At 45.8% G+C, this 21,349-nt stretch overlaps 1 protein-coding gene across 4 annotated transcripts; it reads right to left on the minus strand.

Annotated features, from left to right (window-relative positions):
- Positions 1-9,851: 9,851 nt before the first annotated feature.
- On the minus strand, positions 9,852-21,139 carry LOC128153452 (gap junction beta-6 protein). 4 transcript variants are annotated; one of them, XM_052812848.1, is made up of 3 exons: positions 20,898-21,139; positions 20,307-20,424; positions 9,852-11,676 (listed from the first exon to the last, which is right to left on the minus strand). In XM_052812848.1, the coding sequence occupies exon 3, from the start codon at positions 11,652-11,654 to the stop codon at positions 10,863-10,865; it is 792 nt and encodes a 263-aa protein (XP_052668808.1). In that variant the 5' UTR covers positions 11,655-11,676; positions 20,307-20,424; positions 20,898-21,139; the 3' UTR covers positions 9,852-10,862. The 4 variants fall into 4 exon arrangements, with proteins under 4 accessions (XP_052668808.1, XP_052668809.1, XP_052668806.1 ...); XM_052812849.1 differs by having other exon boundaries at positions 20,351-20,424; positions 20,902-21,113; XM_052812846.1 differs by having other exon boundaries at positions 20,351-20,424; positions 20,898-21,112.
- Positions 21,140-21,349: the final 210 nt, after the last annotated feature.

The following is a 21,349-nucleotide window of genomic DNA, read 5'->3' on the forward strand; positions in this document are numbered from 1 at the left end:
AGTCAGCAGGACGAAAGGACATGGGGAGGGAATGAGATAATTTGTGGTAGACTTTTCGCTAAGGACTAGAGGACTAGAGGTGGGAAGGGGGGGAGGCTCTGGAGTCTCTGCTCCCAGGATTGTTTATGCATTTTACATTAAACACTGAATAAAAGGCTGCAAATATGACTCAGAAGTAGCATTATGCTTTCCTAGCTGCCAATCTTAACCACCAGATGAGTCAGGACCTGTCTTGCTTGCTGTCTGTCCTTCTGTGCCACGTCCCACAAGAGTGAATAATGTCCCTTCTTCCTTCCCTGCCTCCACAACTGACCACCAACCTCAGGAAGGAGAGATGTGGGATTGATGGAGGTGTAGAATTGAAGGAGAGATGTGGGATTGAACCCTGCAGTCTAAAGGAAATACAGGTCTGGGTCTCCTTGTTGGGAGACAGACGCACCCAGACGGATAGACAACTATCTGGCCAGCTCCATTAGGAAAGCAGGCATTTTGTGAGGTGCCAGATCATGCCCAAGCACACACAGGCATGTCTGCAGCACACTGACAAAATCCTTTGGAGACGTCAGTGGCTCCTTCCTCGTGACGGTGGGTTTGTGGTGCAGAAGGGATGGGGTGTCCTGAGGGCACCCCGCAGCCGTGCTGGGGGCCGAGGGGGAAAGCTCTCAGAGGTGCCTCACTGAAGTGTGTCCTGAGGAACCATGTTGTGTGTGTCCACACAAGTGGAAAACTGACCTGAGCATGGTTTGTTTTCGGGAGATGAGAATTTAAGAACTTCCCTCCAAAAGTGATAACTAATCCTGAAAATAACATGTATCCAAGCTTTTGCTGACAGTGTTCCTGGGCTTGGCTAGTGCTGAGAGTTTATCCAATGTTCAAATTGGTTTAGCAGCACTGATGGTTTACCAAATTAAGCTAAAATAATGTATACAAGCTTTAGACTAACGGAAGCATATCTACCACAGGAATTTTCCAGGAATTTATCAAGATAAATATAAAATTAGTTAATCCAAATGGCTTTTCTGCTATAGAAAAAGCCCAAGCAAAACCAGATAGCCCTTATCTTTCAAGCATGCCATGTCAGACAAATACACCTCAGGTGTGACCCAGGTGAAATTGATTCTGCTTCAGACTTGCAGGTTGGTCTGTGGGACCTCTTATTTCTGGTATTTACGTTTTTTGCTTGGTTTGTGCCTGTGGAAAAAAAGTAACGTTTCTTCCTAACAGATCCATTAGGAAAAAATGCACTTACTGCTGTTTTTTAATCATGTTTAATAGGTGGTTGCTCTTCAGTGATTAATTTTTCAGTGGTCAATTGGATAATGCCTCCCAGCTCTTTGGTGAAGGAGGCTGTATAATACCAGAACTGTTAAAAAAAACCCAAGAGTGAGAGTTAGCTTGCTGAGGAGTAAATTAAGCTGGTGAATCATGAGTGAACAAGACGATGTCGCAAGACCATGCAGCTCTATTGTCCTTTGGGTCAGTCTCCAGAGGCAGTGGCGGGTCTGAAGAACTCCCTTGTGCTCCTGAGTAGCTGGTAGGATGTCTTTGACTGCCAAAACCTTTGATTGCTAATCAAGGTTTTCCTACGCAGCGATAAAGGGGTTAGATAGGTTTTGGGACAAGTTCCAAGAGACTATTTAGGTACTTCATAGGATTTAAATAAATATCAGACACCTACGTTCAGAGCTGCAATAAAGAAAACCCCCACCCAGCTGCCACCCAGCCCTCCAGGCACTTGAATTCACAAGGTGCCTTCCACTATGACCTGCAAGTTCACCCACAGCTCCTCTTTTTGGTGTCACTGGAGGGGCCAGGGGGTGGAGAAGGGGCCTCCCCTCATGTCAGCCCCACCTCGGTGTGGGGAAGAAGAAGGGAAATGCCGGAGGGAGGGAGAAAGTGGGGACGGCAGTCTGGCAGCTCAGGCTCTCCCTCTGGAGGAAGCCTCAGCACAACTTTTTGTTTTGCAATAAGCAGTGGATAAACACAAAAATCATCTTGTGATCAAGGTTATCCCCCTTGGCTGTGAGAAGGGAAACCTGGGTTATGCAGTATTCCCCTTTCACCCCTAATTCCGGTGAAATATCACACAGCGCAGTTCCCGGTTATCGGTTTCATATGTCTGGGACAAGTGAAAAAGACTCTTAGTGATGTCCCTTTTTTTCCTTACAGGGACCAAGAAATAGGAAGGTGTCTCTGGCCATCACCCCTCACCTCTGCTGGGTGTGGGCACACCTTCCAGCTTCGTGCCAGAAGGCACACACATCTTCGAGAGCAAATCCCGCCTGTCTCTGACCCCCCGTGAATAGCTGAACATGCCCCCCACCTGCCAGCATGATTGGGTGACATAATTATTGATTACATTATTAATTTCCTTCTTTATACATCTAAATATTTGGGGGGTTTTTTCTCTATCACCTCTGGGCACAGGGCAGAGCTGACTGAAGTGCCAGCCTGGCCAGCTCCCGCTCCTGAAGGAGTTCAGGCCACGGGAAACCAGGGAGTTGAGTGGTGAGTTCAAATTTTTCCTTGAAGTGAATTTTATTTTCCACCTACCATTGTGTGACTGCTAAAATGATCTTCCCCCAAAGTGCCTTAATCCTCTCATCTCAACTAATTCTCTCTCATCATCTGATGATTTTGTCTTCCACCAGCCTCTTCTGGTGAAAATATCCCTTTAAACATAAATAGTTATCAGAAATGCCAAAATAAAACTGAATCTTCAACCCAGAGTTTTAAGCATTTGCTGGGAATTCTAATTTTTGCTGCATTTATTCTGTGTTAATATGAGCTATTATTATTATTATTATTCCTCCCTTTGACCGAGGAACTGCGGGGTCGGAGCCAGATTCAGCCCCATCCAGATGGCTGCAGTGTGTGAGACATAAGTGCTCCTGCTTGCTACTCAAGCTTTATCTGCACTGGGAAACTTTGCAGGGACTGGCAAATTTGTTAAATTTTGACTAAATAAAAAAAACGGAAACTGAGTAACTGTGAGTGTGGCATTTTTTTCAGAGAGCCTATTAAAGCTCTGTTGGATGCTTTTAAATGGATTTTTATTATCCCCAACTGAACACATACTGTCTGCCTACCTGGGAGATGTTTCGATTAAACTCAAGCCATCAGCCCTAATAACAGGATTAATTTCTCCCTCCTGTGTCAGCCAGGTCCGGCTAAAAGCTGCAAGAGTCAGTCCGCATTTCACTGTTGTGAACTTCAGCCCCAGGGATATACAGGGAATTTTACCTGGGCCACAGGGTTCACCAGTTGCTTTTCCTTCCAGACTTTTCATTTATCGTACGCAGCATCAAAGGACACAGTCCGATTCTTTCTTGAGGTCATTGTCATGCTTTATATGATGTCGGCGTCATTGTTATAATTGTTATTTAATAATTGCCTAAATTTCCCAGATGTCCCCAAGACATCACTCAGATGGGTCCCTGGCCTAAGAAGTGCATCATGTAAAAGATAACAAGGGGGTGGTGGTTTAAGGTACCAGGAGAAATTAGATTAGCCAGGATTCCACTATGGTTTTGATGACACAGAAGGCAGCACCACGCTGCTCTGGAGAGTTAAGAGCATAAGGACCTCTGCCCCTGGGTCTGAAGGAAGTAAACCAGCCTAATTCCTACAGATCAGGAGTCCTGGCGGGTCAGGAGCTGGTAGGGTGTAAAAGTTTCCTCCTTTACTGATCTTGCTGCCCCAAGCTTCTCCGATTTGTGGGCTTGTACACAAGTAAATGGCTAGCTAACATCCAAGCCAGTAGAGAAAGATTTGTTAAGAGTCAAACCATTTTAGGGAGCTCTTCCCCTCATTCTCTAAGTAATAAACTCTTTTCTTTGGCCACCAGCAAATCACTGGAAACAGCTAAAATGGTTGTTGAAACCATGACCGCATGTCAGCATGGACACTTTGGTCTGCACGGCACCGGGGCAGCATTGCTGCCTGCGGCGGGTGGGGAATTATTTAGCTGGTTTGCAGATCTGCTGCGAGGAGGTAATAGCTGCTGCGTGAGATGGAACCTGATGTTGTAAAAGGGCTGTGCAGGAAGCAGCTGAGTGGTATTGCAGTGTGTTTAAGGGGTTACACCCTTCCTACGGGCCTGGCCCAAGCCCGCTGGAATCAACAGGGATTTGCTGAGTGACAGTGAGGAGCTTTGGATCTGGCCTTGAAACAGCTGCAAGCTTGCAGAAAGCGCCAACGTGATTTTCACAGCATCGACGGGCGGCGGGAGGCTGGAGGAGAAATTCTGGCATAGACGGGTGACCCGGTGGCACAGGCAGGTGGTAGCTGGGTGGTGACGAGAGGCAGGGAGCGGCACTCCTGCCCATGTGCCTCTTGGCAGGGGTGAAGCAGGGTGCTGGCTGGGGCCCTTGCTAGGGCTTGATGGCTGAGTCAGGGCTTTGCAAGAACCTCTCCCTGTCTCTTCCTCCCACGGACCCACCTGCCCATTGCTCTGTGTGTCAGACGAAGCGTTGGGTGATTCTGTGCAGAGAAACCCACCCGAGCCACCCAGCGGTGCGTGCACGCTGAAGAAGCAGTCATACTCCACAACTAGCATCAAGGGTGCAGGGCCGAGTAGGTGGGAAATTGCAGAAGTGTTATTTGCACCCCACCCCCATCTTTTCTGGTGAGGCTGGCAAATTTTTGGCTTCTGTGGAAGTGGAAAAGGAGGCCAGTCAATTCTACTTGCCTAACCTGAGAAATACAAGCCTGACAATACAGGGCTGTGCAGGGAGATGGGTATACGCGCTACCTCTGGCAGGGGAAAGGCTGCTACAATGGTAGTGCTCTCGCTGCAGAGATGGTGGAGATGGTCTCTGCCCACAGGCCCACCTGAGGGGAGAGCAGTGGCCAGTATGGTGTAGGATCTCAGATCCAACAGTCTCTCTGGTTTCAGAGGCCGTGCTCTCTGAGAGCACAGCAAAAATTTGTCCATGATGATCACACACCAAAGAACTCAAAATGTGCATGGAGAGCTCTTAAAAGCCTGCCTCTGCCTTCGCACCATGGCAAGAGCAGCTCAGCGAGCATCAGGTAATAAAGACAAGAAGCAGCATGATTGTTCTTAACCCAGGACCCCAGCTATTCCTTTTGCTGCAAATCAATAAACACAATCTATGAGCTAGAAGCTGAGCTGTGAGCGATCATTACTGAGATAAACACAACAGGGACTCTTCTCCCAGGGTGGCTGCTGGGCACCTCTTCATCTTGCCATGCCATGGTCACCTAGTGACAATAGAAAGCGCCACCAAGGCAGCACGTGCTACTTTATGAAGAACAGAAATTGCACCCATTTTTAAAAACAATAGAAAGGAGGACCCTGGGAACTACCAACCTGTCAGCCTCACCTCTGTGCCTGGGAAGATCATGGAACAGATCCTCCTAGAAGCTATGCTAAGGCACATGGAGGTGATTCGAGGCAGCCAGCATGGCTTCACCAAGGGCAAGTCCTGCCTGACCAGCCTAGTGGCCTTCTATGATGGAGTGGCTACATCAATGGACAAGGGAAGAGCTACAGATGTCATCTATCTGGACTTCTGTAAGGCCTTTGACACGGTCCCCCACAACATCCTTCTCTCTAAATTGGGGAGATATGGATTTGATGGGTGGACTGTTTGATGGATGAGGCATTGGTTGGATGGTTGCATCCAGAGGGTAGTGGTCAATGGCTCAATGTCCAGATGGAGATCGGTGATAAGTGGCATCCCTCAGGGGTCTGTACTGGGACCAGTGCTGTTTAATATCTTCATCAATGACATAGACAGTGGGATCGAGTGCACCCTCGGCAAGTTTGCAGGTGACACCAAGCTGAGTGGTGCGGTTGACATATCTGAGGAATGGGATGGGACCTGGACAAGCTTGAGAAGTGGGCCCATGTGAACCTCATGAGGTTCAACAAGGCCAAGTGCCAGGTCCTGCACCTGGGTCAGGGCAACCCCAGTATCAATACTGGCTGGGAGATGAAGGGATTGAGAGCAGCCCTGCCGAGAAGGACTTGGGGTACTGGTGGATGAAAAGCTGCACATGAGCCAGCAATGTGCGTGCGCAGCCCAGAAAGCCAACCGTATCCTGGGCTGCATCAAAAGCAGCGTGGCCGGCAGGTCGAGGGAGGGGATTCTGCCCCTCTGCTCCGCTCTGGTGAGACCCCACCTGCAGTACTGCGTCCAGCTCGGGGGGCCTCAGCACAGGAAAGACATGGACCTGTTGGAGCAGGTCCAGAGGGGAGCCCTGAAAATGATCAGAGGGATGGAACACTTCTCCTGTGAGGAAAGGCTGAGAGAGTTGGGGTCGTTCAGCCTGGAGAAGAGAAGGCTCCAGGGACACCTTATTGCAGCCTTCCAGTACTTAAAGGGGGCTTATATGAAGATGGGAACAAGCTTTTTAGCAGGGCCTGTTGCAATAGGAGAAGGGGTAATGGTTTTAAACTAAAAGAGGGTAGATTTAGACTAGATACAAGGAAGAAATTTTTTAGGATGAGGGTGGTGAAACACCGGAACAGGTTGCCCAGAGAGGTGGTAGATGCCCCATCCCTGGGAACATTCAAGGTCAGGTTGGACGGGGCTTTGAGCAACCTGATCTAGCTGAAGATGTCCCTGCTCATTGCAGGGGGGATGGACTAGGTGACCTTTAAAGGTCCCTTCCAACCCAAAGTATTTTATGTTTCTATGAAATAGATTTATTTCAGGAGCACTGTAATAAAGCCTTAGTTCAGTAAAGGAAATAGAGGTAACAGCAGTAATAGAAAACCATACCAAGCAACGGGGAGCAGAGGTCTGCCTCGTGTTGGCTGCGGTGGTGCTTTCCAGCACGCCGTGGCAGGGTGAGGGTGGTTGAGGCGCTGGGCCGGCATGGCACGCACCTCAGGGTCTCCGCTCGGCAGAGGGGCTGGGGGAGCTGAACTCACTCCGACCTGGCAGCAAAGAGCTGCGGCTGCAATACGTGAGGCAGGGCAGGCAGCCTAACTCTGCAAAAGGAGGAGAGCGGGTTCAGACCATCCCGCAACTGGTCTCATTTGCTTCTAGCGCTTTGGCATGCAAGGTTGCTGGGAAGGGCTTAGGTCAATGGAAAAACAAAGCCAAAGTCGCAGGGAGGCTGGGCTGAGAGGAAGAGAGAGGGATGGAGGAGGGCACGCAGTGGGGCTGGAGTCAAAAGCTGTTGTGTGTAATGGGAACAGAGTCCAGCAGCCCCTGCTGCTGTGCCCATAGGTGGTCAGGGTTCCTGCCTGTTTGACTGGAAAGCAATACAGGGGTGGGAGGGGCTGCGGGGAATTCGCAAGAGAGCTTTTCCAGAGCCTCTGATTAATCGACTCTGATTAATCGTTTTGCACCACAGCCTGTTTAAGCAATCTTTGCCCCAGGCATAACAAAGGGGAAATCACAGGGTGGGGAGACGCAGCAGGGACGGGCAGGGACAATTAAGCCATCTGCCATCAGAGAAACTGGCTGAACTACCACAGGGTGATGGCGGTGCCAGTATAGTACAAACTGCTGGTCACCAGTGGGTCTGAGATTTGGGGGGGGAGGGGAGACCCTCTCCCCGGGGGATGCCTATGAGGCAGGAGCAAGACCAGGCACAGAGAAGGGCTGGGAGCGGGTGTGCTCTGCAGTTCAGAGCAGCCCCAGCCAGCCTCAGCCAGCTTGCGAAGATGCAGGAGGAGGTCTGAAATCAAGAAAAGCAGCTCAGCTTTTCCCTGCAGAAAGGATTAAGTACCACCCCGCCAAACACAGCTGCCTCCCCTGCTCAGGCCACAGGATGCGGCAGGCAGTGGGGAGGTGACTTGGAGAAACAAGACGCTGAAAGCTGCCATTTCCTCATGATGCCATCTACTCCAGCATAACACAATGGGAGACAAGGAATTTTTTAAAGAGGGCACTGAAACTGTCAGGGACTTTTCCTTGGCAGTAACAGAAGTCAGGGGATATTTCAGATAAAGGAGAGTGTCCATAATTAGGGTTGCACATAGTGTGACAGGAAAAAAAAAAAACCACAACATCCCAGCCAAACACATCTCAGTCGCAACTGGTCTTCCCTGCCAAGCCAATGACTTAGCACTAGTGAAGCCTTGGATAAACTCCGGCTTTTTGATTTACAGTTGCCCTTGACATAGGTTGGACAGGGACTGGCACATTTGTTCCTGACCCGTCTGGCTGCTGGGACACCCCAGCAGCAGGGCAGTGTTCCTTGACTGCACCTTACCAGGTCCTGCTATCATGCAGGAAACATCCAACCAGCCCAAACCCATTTACAGCAGGGCCATGCAGACAGCTGTGTGGGCGCACAAAGGACCACGTATGCCCAGTTTCTTCTTTTAAGCTTTGCCCACTTATCCAGGCTTAAAATAACAACAGACATGCAACTGATCTAGAAAAATCCAACTGCTGGAATAAAAACCACTGTCTGAAAACTTGTAAGCAGAAAATGAAAATACCATAGAGAGAGCTATCGTCATATTCCTGTTTGGGGTTTAGCAGGCCTGCTCTTTATCATAGACCAAGAAAAACTACCCCTCCTACATTTGAGGAAAATGTATCTGCCTTAAGGTATTTTCCAGGTTTATTGACATTCAGCATGGCGCTATTTCAATTTGATCACTATAAGTGGTGAGACATGATCAGGCATAATCATTAACTGATCTCCATTCATATTCCCTATATGGCATGTGATTTACAGCATGCCCTGGATGAAAGTCCATAGCTCGAGTTGCTCTGTGAAACACAGTTCTGGAACAGAAGTAGCTGTCTCCACACCCTGGGACCAGCACAATGCAAGGCCTGAGCCCTCGCTGTTTGCCCCTGCGGCAGACTGGGGGGCAATCTGGTGAGGTACAGCCTGAGCACCCACCTTCCTGACTCTAAGGGAGCAGTTCCATTAAGTAAAGGTTTAAACCATTGCCACAGAAGAATGTGGAGCCTGGAGAGGGAGCCATGGTGGGGCCACCAGGAACAATGCCTACTTTTCACTTCTGATTGTATTTTCAGTCTGCAGAGAGAACAATAGAAGCACATATTATACAGTTCTAGGTATATTTTTTCCTCAAGCTTGCCGATAGACACGTTCATAAGACTAGCAGCAACTTCTTTTCACAACAGCAATTAAAAAAGAAAATGTGCTGTGAAGGCAGGAAAGATCAGGAGTTTGCCAGTGGAAGAGAATAGATAAATGACAGTGCTCAGCTCAGGCCCGCATGCAGGGACAGAGCTGACTCTAGATATTTTCTCTCTCCTGTGGCTTGTGCCTGCACCCTGTTAGGGTACTACCAGCCACACATAAAACAACCAACCAACCCATACCCACTTACAGCATGGACACACACAAAGCTGTGCTGGCATCTGTAAGAAGAAGCGTGATACAACAGCAGGAATAAAACCACAGAGTGTAGTCTCTGCTCCTGCTCTTTGTTATGGCCCTTGAAAGAGTAGCTCTGTGATACAAAAACAATGAGGCTAATCCATTTGCACTGGTGTAAAAAACAAAAAAAACCCCAACTCTGCTGAGGTCAGTGTGCCCATGACATTTTTATCATGGTGATCAGTGATTCAAAATAGGAAACAGACAAGACTCTATAGCTAGGGTCTTGTACCACACCCATCTCTTTCACCTTCAGCATCCCATGCTTTCAACAGCATATCCCTCCCACAAGCACATACTCCCCTGCACTCAGGAGTTACAGGTGTACCTCCACTAGAGCAGGGACAACAGAATTAGGGCATCAGTGCTCTGGCTGCGAACGAGGGCTGTGTATGGGCTATGCACACTTTGGATGTAAAGTCCCTGCTTGAAAACAGTTTTTCATAAGCACTTGTTCTGGTTAAGACCTCACCAGCATTCACATATAGACTCACTTCATTGAGAAAGGTTAAAGCGTTTGCCTTTTATTTAGAAGACTTGTTCTGTTTCCAGTGATACTTTTCCATGTGCTTCAAACCAAAGAGCCCCTAGTTTCATAACAGCACCATCAGTCCACCACACAAAAAGCAAACAAATCAAAACCAAAGTTCCATGATGTGATATAGCATAAAGAAACAAATACAGCTAACACATTAGAGAAATAAACATTTACATAAAGTTATGTATGTTGCAATAAAACTGGTAGTATGCAATTAAAAGATTGATAAGATTACCAGGTCTGCTAGATGTTTAAAGCAAGTCTACTTAGGCTGTATCTATACTGTCATGCTGGTTTTAGTGCATGACTTTGCACTCGGGACCTAGCTACCTCAATTATCCACACTACATGTGATGGGCTTTCATACAACTTCCCCTACAGCTAGCAGTGTGTACGCAAGTGTCTCAAGCTACCTGTCCAGACTCAAGCAGTGCTTGCAAAGCTGTAAATATGTAGCCTAGCGTTGTGCCCTCCCTATGAACATGGCATTACAGGGTTCATCTGCATATGCCTGGTTAAGAAACAAAACACAGTCAGTAGTGTACTATAACACCTTAAGTAACATGGAATCTTAGATTTTAGAAAAATATTTTGGCAGTTCACAAGTAAAAACTATCACTATTACAAAACATCTTGTAATACTAGAATATCTAGCTTAGAAAGAATTTTGTTCTTATTGCTGTTGCATGTAGTTTTCAGGAGCTGTGTCAGCATGAAGGTATTAGTGGGTTTCCCACTTGTCATAGTCAGCTTGTAAGGGTACTCATAAGAAGATACACTTTCCCATTTAATACTCACACAATTTTCACATGTTTAGGCTGCCCTGACTTTTTTCAGACATGTGCATAATTGCCACCTGACACTACATATTGAAGTCTCACCCAACTTAAATTGTTCCATATAACAAATTTAATTTGCAGCCTTTAAACAAAGAACATTCACTCCAAAAAGAGTGAACACCAGCATTGACACCACCTTAGCTACTTGAAAATCCTATAACTGTGTTCTGACAGCTATCAGATATCAACTCATTCATTTCATTTTGTTTGGTTTCTTCCTTATTCTCATGGTTGGGGTGATGTTTTGCATTTCCAGCTTTTCTAGACCTTCTGAGAAAAAATTTTGTCAGTAAGTAACATAACTCGGCCACATTTAAAAGAATGCAAATGCTGGACACAGCAATCATGAAAATAGTAAACACTGTCTTTTCAGTGGGTCGAGAAACAAAGCAGTCTACTGTGTTGGGGCAGGGCCAAGCATTACACTTCATTAAGCGAGGCATTCGGAACCCATCGTACATGAAATAAAACGCATACATGAAGACTGCTTCAAAGACCAGTCTGCAGAAGATGCTGCTAGTGTACGTCCACCACAAGGAGCCCTCAATACGAAACCTCTGTTTTCTGATTTCTTCAATGTCCTTGTATTCACATTTCTGGTCTCCCTTTCTGAACTGCCTCTTCTTCTCATGCCTCCTGTAAGCTACATGCATTGCCACCAACAACGCAGGTGTGGAAACAAAGATCAGCTGCAGGGCCCAGAGTCTGATGTGAGAGATGGGGAAAAAGTGATCATAGCAAACATTCTTGCAACCAGGTTGCAGAGTGTTGCAGATAAAGTCATCTTGTTCATCTCCCCAGACTCTCTCTGCAGCCACAACCAGGATCATGATACGGAAGATGAACAGGACTGTGAGCCATATCTTCCCGATGCTGGTGGAGTGCTTATTTACGCCTCCTAAAATGGTATGCAGAGCTCCCCAATCCATTCTCTTCTTTTAATCGTCTGACCTAAGACAAGACAAATAAACAAAACTAAGATTAATCAAGACAGGAAACAAATACCATCAAGCATGTGGTATAAAATAAAGGCAGTATCACATAATTGCAGCATATCCATTGGCCACGGTAACATTTTGTTGACGCAGTGGGCTTACCTATAAGCAGTCATAAATAATGATCTAATCATGTACTGGCAGGTACTCTTTCATTACTTGATTACACACATAGTATCACATTCATTCAACTTCTAGGTGTACTTGCCAACTGAAAACAGCTATTAGCCACATTAAGTAGGAAAAGCAGACAGGGGAATTTGATGAAAACAGTCTTAAATTAAAAGCTACAACTTCTAGTAGTCTGGTAAGAGTAGCAAAAGAATAGAAGATGACATCAGCCAAAAGTAAGGTAGGTGTTATGTTAAAAATTAAAGTGTTAGACAGCTAGAATTCCTATATGAATTAAGCCAAGTTGGCCCATCCTTAGCTTTAGTAAACAACGTTTTCATGAGTACATTCCAGCAATAAAGACAGACCTTGAGGAACTGCTGCTGATGGTCTGCACCTTCCACGAGCAGGTCTGGATAACCTGCATTCACAAATTTAAAGAGTGTGACTGTAGGGCTCTATTGTTAGTCGAAGCAAATTCTGTAATAGCTTGAGGCAATGAAGGTGAAGTCTTTGTCATTATCCATCTCATTTTGAGTTGGATGCTTAAAATCAGTGCTTAAAGATTCATCCCAAAGTTGTATTTCTCTCCACTAACTACAAAGAGAGCCTAGGGTAACTAGACAAAGACTCCTTCATTGTCAATGCCTGTCAGGTGATCCCCCCCCCCCCCCCCCCCCCCGTAACACAGACTGTGTTACTCCTAGAATAGAGGAGACATTTCAGAGGCTGGGAGAGTGCTAAAGCCAACATTTGAAGAGTTCAGACAGGCCAGCAGTAGCTCAGAGACTTTTCAACAGAAGCATATAGTTTCCAGTAGGCAAGTTTCAAAGTACTGTGACTGTAATGAATCAAAGGATTTCACCTTTGTCTCCCACATACCTCCCCAGGAACACAATTGTCTGGGTTTGCTCAGCTTCCACAAACAACAGCCTTTCAGAGACCATTCAGAGGCATTTCACCCCACCTCCCCCCACCCCTCCACTTCAGATGGATTTACAGAAAGCTAGTTTGCAAGCTACTCTGAATTCAAGAAGCCAGCATTTCTTATGCCTATCAGCCAGGATGCTCTAGAAGTGCTCACAGGTATCTTTGCTCTGAAATTCCTCATGAAGGTTTTAATTTCTCAACTTTGTTAATTAATTTGCATCTCAGAAAACATCTTTCTTTGGCATTTACAGCACAGGGCACCAATAAGCAAAATCACATTTTCAAGGTTTCTAGAGAAGAGCAGCCACTGGCACAAAGGCCATCATATCCATCATGTTAACAGAATTTTTAAGATTTTCCTGACTCTGAGCTGGGTCACATTGCATGAGGAAGAAAATGAAGACATTTCTTTGCAGTTATCTTCCGTGTCACACTCCCATTCTGAGTAATGTCAAAAATCTTTCCTTCGGCTTTACAGCAGAATTATATCACATACAATAATACAGAGCATCAGTCAAAGTACACAACAGCTCAGGGAAAATGAGGACATTTAATTGTTATATGAATGCAAGGTTCTTTTTTTTTTCCTTGAGTTATTGGAACATAAGTAAAATCTCCCTTCACTGGTTCCATAAACTACATTTCCCTCAGATCATGTTGGTTGACTGCATGGGGTTATACTTCAGGAGGTGAAAGCCAATGGGAGGAACCCAAGATTTTCTTCAGATTGGAGAGAACCTTTCCTGAGCCTCCTTCAGGATGCAAAATCTATGTGGGCTATTACCTCTGTATCTGTCTGAAAACAGTCCTGGAAGCAGAGTTACCTTCCTATCCTGCCAGGTTATTTTTCCAAGAAAGTTTATTTTTCATTAGGATACAGATACAGAGAAAGTCTCTGTAGATTAACAGCCCTATGAGGGCACAGGAAAGACCCTTAATACCAGAGATACTTACAAAACATACTAGCCAGGTTTTCAAATATTTGTTTCCACCCCTTTTTCTGCCATCTGATTTTTCAGTCAGCCTTTCTTTCAGGATTTGCTTTGGAGAATATTGTACGTTAAACAGAGAAACAGTTACAATTTTATTAGTGTTCTCTGTTACTATTACACACACATTGCAATTACAGTACTTATAAAATGATGCTACAACTAAGTATTATGACTAGAAATACTTACGCACATCTGAATATAAATCCTGTAAGAAGACTAGTACCATGCAAACTGTAGTATTCCACACATCATCCACCCATCCTTTAATGTCATCAGACTCTTTGCATTTCTTCTCTCAGTCCTTGTTCCTTCTCCCTGCCTGCCAGCTATCTCCTTACAATGTGAAAGGCTGAGAAGTGGAACATGTGCATCCCCTCCTCATGAGCCCTGTTTCTTACACTTCACCTCTTGCTGTACACCAATACTGCTGCCTTTCTGTTACCGCAACTTCACAAGGATTTGTTTCCTCATGCAATCACTCCTCCCTGTCTCCCTGTGCAGAAGTGGGTTCAAAATATGAGTGCCTCAGGATGTAGTTAAAGGGTACCTTGTCTTCAGTGGCAAAGTTAGCTCAAGATGCTTCCCCACTACTGTTTGCTCCTGAGGTCACACTGTAGTTCTCCATCTCCCACAACTTTGTGGGGGTGCATTATAAACCAAGTGGCTTGTTCAAAAGTTATTCCCAGTACTAGAATGTTTTGGTTTTTTTAAACCTGATCCATTTCACCAAACAGCTTTACAGCACAGATCCACAAAGCATCTGAAAAGCACAGTTTCATTTAAAAAACAGGTTGCAAATTGCAAAGCATGGGTAAGAATGAGCAGTCAGTGGGGAAGAGGGGTCGGCAAAGCTTTATTGCTGAGGATAATGCATCGTGAAACTATACTCTTCATTTGACTTTTTCCATCTCCTTTGAGAGTATATTGTGCTTGCTAAGCCAAAACATGGTGCTTCAATTCTAGCAAAAGCATGTCTGTATCTGGATAGATGCAAAAAAGGCCACCACACTTCGGAGAGGCAGGCTTTTGCCCTAGTGACATTTCCGCTCCTTCCCAAAAAAGCCTTTATTTCAAATCTGCCAAAACCCTCCCACCACCTTCACCATTCACACCTACCTTTCCAAATCCTCCAACTATCTCTTCAGGTCTTCCTGCCACCATCCCCTACTTTTCCTGCTGCTTGCCGAGCTAGTCACCAACCTTTGCCCCTTCTTGCTGTACCCTCATGGCCTCTCAGGCTTGTTTTTATGCTGGTGGAAAGTCATATGACTTCTGGAACACTCCAGAGAGTGATATAGGCACTGATCAGATACCTGTCAAGTCTCACTATCTTCTCCCTGAACAGTGACACAGTTGAGACTGTAGGGCCATAGTCAGGCAGCCTGAATCCCATCCAAATACTTTAGCCCCAGTGTTTCCTACTAGCTGGCTTTAAACAACCCTCATAAGTTTTAAATTTTCCTTAAAAAAAAAAAAAATTGCTACTGGGCATGAAAATAAGCCTTTCCAAGCCTCAGTATAGATCTCTGTTCTGCTACCAGCTGAACCTTCTGTTCCATTTCAACAATCAGAGGATCATGATAGTATATGGCTGTTACAGTAGGAGTTAAAAAAAAACAAACCAACTATCATAGAAGATCACCATGCTCCACTGAAAAGTTAGTTACGAGGGAAATGGTTCTATATGATCACACAACATGTAGAGAGGCACATAAGCAGGTGTTTTGTTTTGGGTTTGTTTTTTGGGGGTTTTGTTGTTTTGTTTGTTGTTTTGTTTTTTCACTTGTAGGCTAGACAGCAGCAAGAGAAGAACTACAGCTTAACTATTTCTGTAGTTCTCCAGCTTCTGGGCAGTGTTTTGAGCTCTGTGCTGCCATGATTAGACTGCCTTCTACTTTAGAGCTAGCTCCTGTAAGCCTCCATTAAACCACAATCAGAGCACACTGCATACACCCAGTGAAAATCCCTGCAATTCACAACACTGAGGACAATTATCATTGAGTTCCTGTGTTTATGAGTACAGCTCATTAACAGACACTTTTTTCACTCTGTTAAAGACTGTTATACTGCAAAATCATTAGTCAATGGTTAAATCCACAGCTTCAGCAAACCACAACTAGAATACAGCGAAGGTAAAAACAGCAGAAGACGCATTCCTTTCACATACACAGCATGCTGCTTGCTGCTATAGGATATTATCAAGCAAAAAAAGTAGTCATTTGCAAGTATTACAATATTTGCTTATGCTATAGGAACATCCAGGAGTCCCATCCAAGAAGAGGTCCACGGTAGGCTAACTTATGCATAAATTCAGAGTCAGATTATACCCTTCTTCCCACAGCTACAAATTGGATACCAATTTACTTACTCTACTAGAATTACACAGAAATGTAGAGGGTGTTCACAACACCTCCACTCCTATCAAAGTTCAGTGTAGGGTCTACCAAGAGTTACCAGTTTGGTGTGACAGTGCACCACTTTCGCTAGTACCTCCAGATACTGATACAAGATCAGCAGTCTGCCAAGATAAAAGTCACTTTATCTCACATGGGAATGCATTAACCAAGACAATCTTTAAGCAAAAAAGCACTGGTCCCGAGTGTCACTCACCACGCCCTCAAGCTGGGGACAAAGATAACTCAGATGTCTGAGAGTGGCAGTTCTAACGCAGAATTTTTGCCATAGAAAAGCTTTAGAACATTTAAACTGCATCAGACCCAAGATCATTACCAAAATTTATTTTATGACCCAACTTCAGACAAGAAGTACTGGTGTATGTTGAGGTCCAGCATGCATTCAAAGGCACTGCTAATACAATTTCCCCTTCAGGTCTTGACCTAAGTTATGCTGGGAGCACTAGCTCATACAGGGGCTGATAACCAGCATCAAGGTGTCTTAGACCTATATATGCTGTTTTATACCCAGATTTGAAGAATACAGAAATCTGGATTTCAGCAGTTTTGTATCAGCATACCTGCACCCTGCCAACCTGGGGTCTAGTTTATTGCTAAGCAAAAGAGCAAGCACTTAATTGCTAGTGTGCAGATTTTGTTATTCCTATTGCTGAGTTCATTTTGGTGCTGTTTCACAAGAACAGCAGCACTGCCAGGACTGAACCAAGGAAGCCTCTAATAAATACAGATTAACATCTTCCAAAGACAGCATGCTTTTATTTCACCAAGAAAAGTCTGGGATACAGGCTGTAGCAATCACTTGCTAACTCTCTCTGACTTCCTACCTAATTTGTCAGCCTGCCCCATGCCTCAGTTTCCCAGACATTAAACTGGGGGTAACAATATCTCACCATCTCACAGCGCTGTTCTGAAATGCTCCACTACAATTACAGGCTTCACAGACTCATACTTTGTTATCAGTGGACCAAGACAGATAAGTACCAGTTCAAAGCTAGAAGTACAGAGCTTGAACTCAATCATCCAGGATATTCCTGCTACCTGAAAAAGAATACAGCTCCCTACATTGCTGTAGTTTTCATGCAGAGTTCAAACTGTAAGAAGATGCAGCTTTGAACTCGGACTTTGGCAACCAAAATATTTTAATTTCACTATTATAAGCAGCTTCCAGCTATTTTAATGTTACAGCAGTATATTAAAAACTTCAAGGAGCGTGCAGCTGGAACACACTGAAATAACAACTCTACTTCTTTCCTAAAAAGTTGAATAAAGATCAAAAGAGCAGTCTAACAATCACAAAAGCCTGTGCAATTCTCTCTAGTAGCTCTTAAACTTTGTTCTGAACACCTATCTCCAGATCAGAGTGGAAACTGGAGAACAGAAGAGCCATGACAGAGGGATTACAGTATATCTGATTTGACACAAGAACAGGCAAAGACTAATCAGGAACAGGAAACCTCTGACAGTTGCAGGTCTGAACACTGCAAGCATTGTACTTTTCTTCTACTCAAGTTTATGAAAACAGGAGGCATTCTTTGCTCTAATTAAACCCAGTGTGAAACACAGATATGGCCTTTAAGACAACAGATTAGGATCCAGTATGTATGCAGTTAAATGTTAAAAAAAGTATGCTAGTTAAATATCAACAGCATTAAGAGTTCAGTTCTACCCATGATGACCCCCTTATGACTGTCCCATATTCACGCCCCTACACGAGTTTTAAGTCATTTTCCAAGCATGTTTGGAAATACCCATAGCTATTATATTAGCCTACAACTGTAAATGGAGGATTATCATCCTCCAGAACATCCCTGCACAAAATTCACTCCACTTGTGGAAAACAGGAAATCAGAAGCGCCAGTCACACTTGAAGGCATAAAAAGATAGCACAAGTCCTATTAGAATTTGGCCCGTCAGCCATTTTCTCCCCATACACCTTCCCTTCAAAATGTGCTTTCAATTTTTCACTTTGAAAGAAAGTCAAATTCCTGAGGACTATGCCTTCACTGATGCAATTGTCCCATTTCCTCTATTTTAAAAGAAAGTTTTATACACACTGTGCCCTGCTCCCAGTCATGAAAATAGCAACTTTTTAGTTATGACATTTTTATGGTTTGTTTTTGGGTGTTTTTTTTTTTTTAAACTTGTTATTTAATTCCCATTTCCTCCCCCCAGACTTAGGCAAATGTCTACATCCCCTCTGCAAATCTGCCCACTCCCACTTCAATGTTAACACTTCCTACAAAACTGGCAAGTCACTGCCTCTTTCACACACAGACAGAACTTGCACCCTTTTGGAAATGCTAATTAAATTTATGAACACTAGGACTTCATACTGTAGTGCAGCTTTTCCTAGAGTGTGTATTTTGTTATCGCTTCTTTCATCAACAGTAAAGACAAAACCAACTTTTTCCTTTCTAAAAAAAAAAAAATCTATTACAGGAGGAAACATTGGTATGAGATAAGGAATAGAATTAGTTTTCAACTTTCTTTTAACTAATAAGAGATGTATTTCCCTTTTTCCACATTCCTTCTGTTTTGACAGCACATTATCTCTCCTCATATATCATCACTTCAAGTTTTTCCTTATACAAACTGGTTTTTAGCCGGGCAAAAGTCACAGTTCTCCTCCTTTCAGATAACTAACCAGTCATCATTAAATAACAACTGAAAGCAGTGAGGACCAGAACAAGGAAAAAAAGTCAAAAGAAATAACAAAGATTCCACCCATGCTCCTGTTTGGTGCAGTTTCTGTGACCACCGATTTCATTGGAACTGTTGACATGAATAACAGAAAGAATCAACTTGTAAAGCATCCTCTTTACTCACAGGTACCAACTGAGCTTATGCAATGACTGTTATTAAGAACTTGTACTTTTATCTCAAAGTGCTGCTATTTTTCCAGCTACTGAGATAGCCTGCTATACCTTTTTCACTGTTCAATTACTTTTTGTACAAATTAAATGAGGTTGTCCAAGTAATCTACTTGGGTTACGCTTCAAGGGATGGAAAAGAGCAACACAGTCAGAGGCCCCAGCTTCAGAAAGTTAAGAGAACTAGCCCTGTCAGGACAGAATTAATCCCTCCAGAGAAATATTTTAATGCATGGCTTTTTATTGTTCCATTTTTAAGCTCTGTGATACATAGTCCTTCTACCAATTATGAGACTGACACTTCTGGGGACTGAAGTCACCCAGAAACCCTGACATGTACAGTAGAGGTGCAACCTTATGGCTCTGCAAACATATTGGAAATCCCACCTGGAAAATTACACTGCACTGCCTAGTTGACACATGGAGGTGCCTCCTTCTTTCAGGCTGAGGCTTGGCCCACCATTGCCTTGTCCTCTAAGCTAAACGTAACACAATCATGTGCACATCCTTCTGCCTGCTGCCTTTCCTCTGGGGCTCTTCAACGTATCTGGCAAGCAGGGTTTCCAAGCTGAACAGTGGAGAGCAAGAGATACTAGAAACCACATATAACTTCTTTAACAAAATCAAGGATGAAAATATACTTTGTTCTGCCCTCAACTCAGTGCGCACGTACACTGTGGTAATCCCAGACAGGATCTGGGCCCAAACCCTAATATCATTTCACACAAGCCACAGCCAATAAAATCTCATTAGCAACCAAAGTCGCAAAAACTGGGTTTAAAAGAGGATTTTAAGACAAAAGGCCGCTTCCTTCTTTCAACCCCTTGCCTGTTCTCTTAAGAGTATTTCCAGGCTACAGTGAAAACTAATGGAGCACAAGACAAAGAGACTAATTCTTTTATTGGGGAAAAAAAAGAAAAAGTGAGATTCTTCAACACAAGGGATCGGAAAAGTAACACCCAGCCTAGGAAAGCCCAATGTCAGGACAAACAGCCATGCCCAGCACACCACAGGAACGCAGCCAGCTAGCAGCTACTGCCACCAGCTAAGCAAGCACTCCTGCCCTTATTCCAAGACGTCCCTCGCATTTTATTTAAGGGCTTCAGCACTCATTCCTCATGTGATCTTATCCAGCCCCGATAGTCAGAAATACATTTGTTTCTGACTCATACCTCTCATTTGCTATTCCCCCTGTAATTCTGAGGAATGTTTCCAGTGTGTGATCAGTGCTCACAGGACCTGTCAGTTTTACTGATGCAAGCTGTTTACCTTCACACAGCTCTCTTAACATCTGTAGGCGTGTCACAAATTACCTGTAATTGCGGAAGCCTTTATTTTGCTTGGTGTTTTAGCTGGTCGGGTACTTCACATAACGTGCTTAAAAGAGCTGTTGGGAGAATATGAATTAAAAAAAAGAGAGAGGCTGTTAGGAGTTAAATGCATAATTAACAGCGACAAGAGTATTCCCAATTAAAACCGGTGGCGGGGTTCAAGCACTCCCCCTCATGCTTAAGCTCGGGAAGCGAAACCGAGAGCTCCCAGGCCGAGCGGGGCTAAATCCTGTCAGGCACAGGGCGCCCCTCCGCCGAGGGCGGCCCCCGCTCCCTCCCCGCGGCGGGCAGCGCCGCCAGAGCTGCCGGCTCCGCTGCGGAGGGCCGCGGCCCCGGCTGGGGCGCAACAAGTGTGGCGGCAGCAGCAGCAGCACGGGGGACGGCGGGCCCCGCCGCGCCCCCCCACCCCCACTTCCACCGCCACCGGGTCCTCGCCTCACGGCGGGCGCGGAGCACCGGCTTCCCCCGCCGCCGGCCCGGCCCGGTCCGGTCCCGCCGCCGGCTCACCCCCTCCCTCCGCGCCCCTCACCTGCCTCAGCAATGCCCACAGCGGCAGGTGGAGGTCAGCCCCGCCGGGAACTCCCGGCACCAGGCACCGCGGCGGGGCTCAACGCGCATCCGGCGGTGCCTGCGGGGCGGCCGGTCCCAGCCTCGCCGCCCCGGAGCTTTAAGGTCCCTCCCCGTTCACCTGCCGCCGCTTTTAACCCGCCCCTCGCCCGCCTCTGTCCGCGCCCGGCTCCTCCGGCCGCCCGCGGAGGCGGCGGGGAGTCCGGGGCGGAGCCGGGCGCCCATCCCCGCCGCTGTGCCTCGGGGAGGGGGGGCTGTATGGAGATCGGGGCTTTGAACGTGGGGGGAAATCGGCCGAAATAAAGGGCGGGACGGCTGAACTAAGCCTGGAAGAGTCGGGCGGGAGGGCTTGTCTTCCACCCGCGGGGGCGGCGGGAAGCGGCCGGGGGGCGGACCCGGCCGCTTCCCGCCGCC

This window comes from Harpia harpyja, chromosome 17, assembly GCF_026419915.1.
Source record: "Harpia harpyja isolate bHarHar1 chromosome 17, bHarHar1 primary haplotype, whole genome shotgun sequence".
NCBI classification, from domain to species: Eukaryota; Metazoa; Chordata; class Aves; order Accipitriformes; family Accipitridae; genus Harpia; species Harpia harpyja.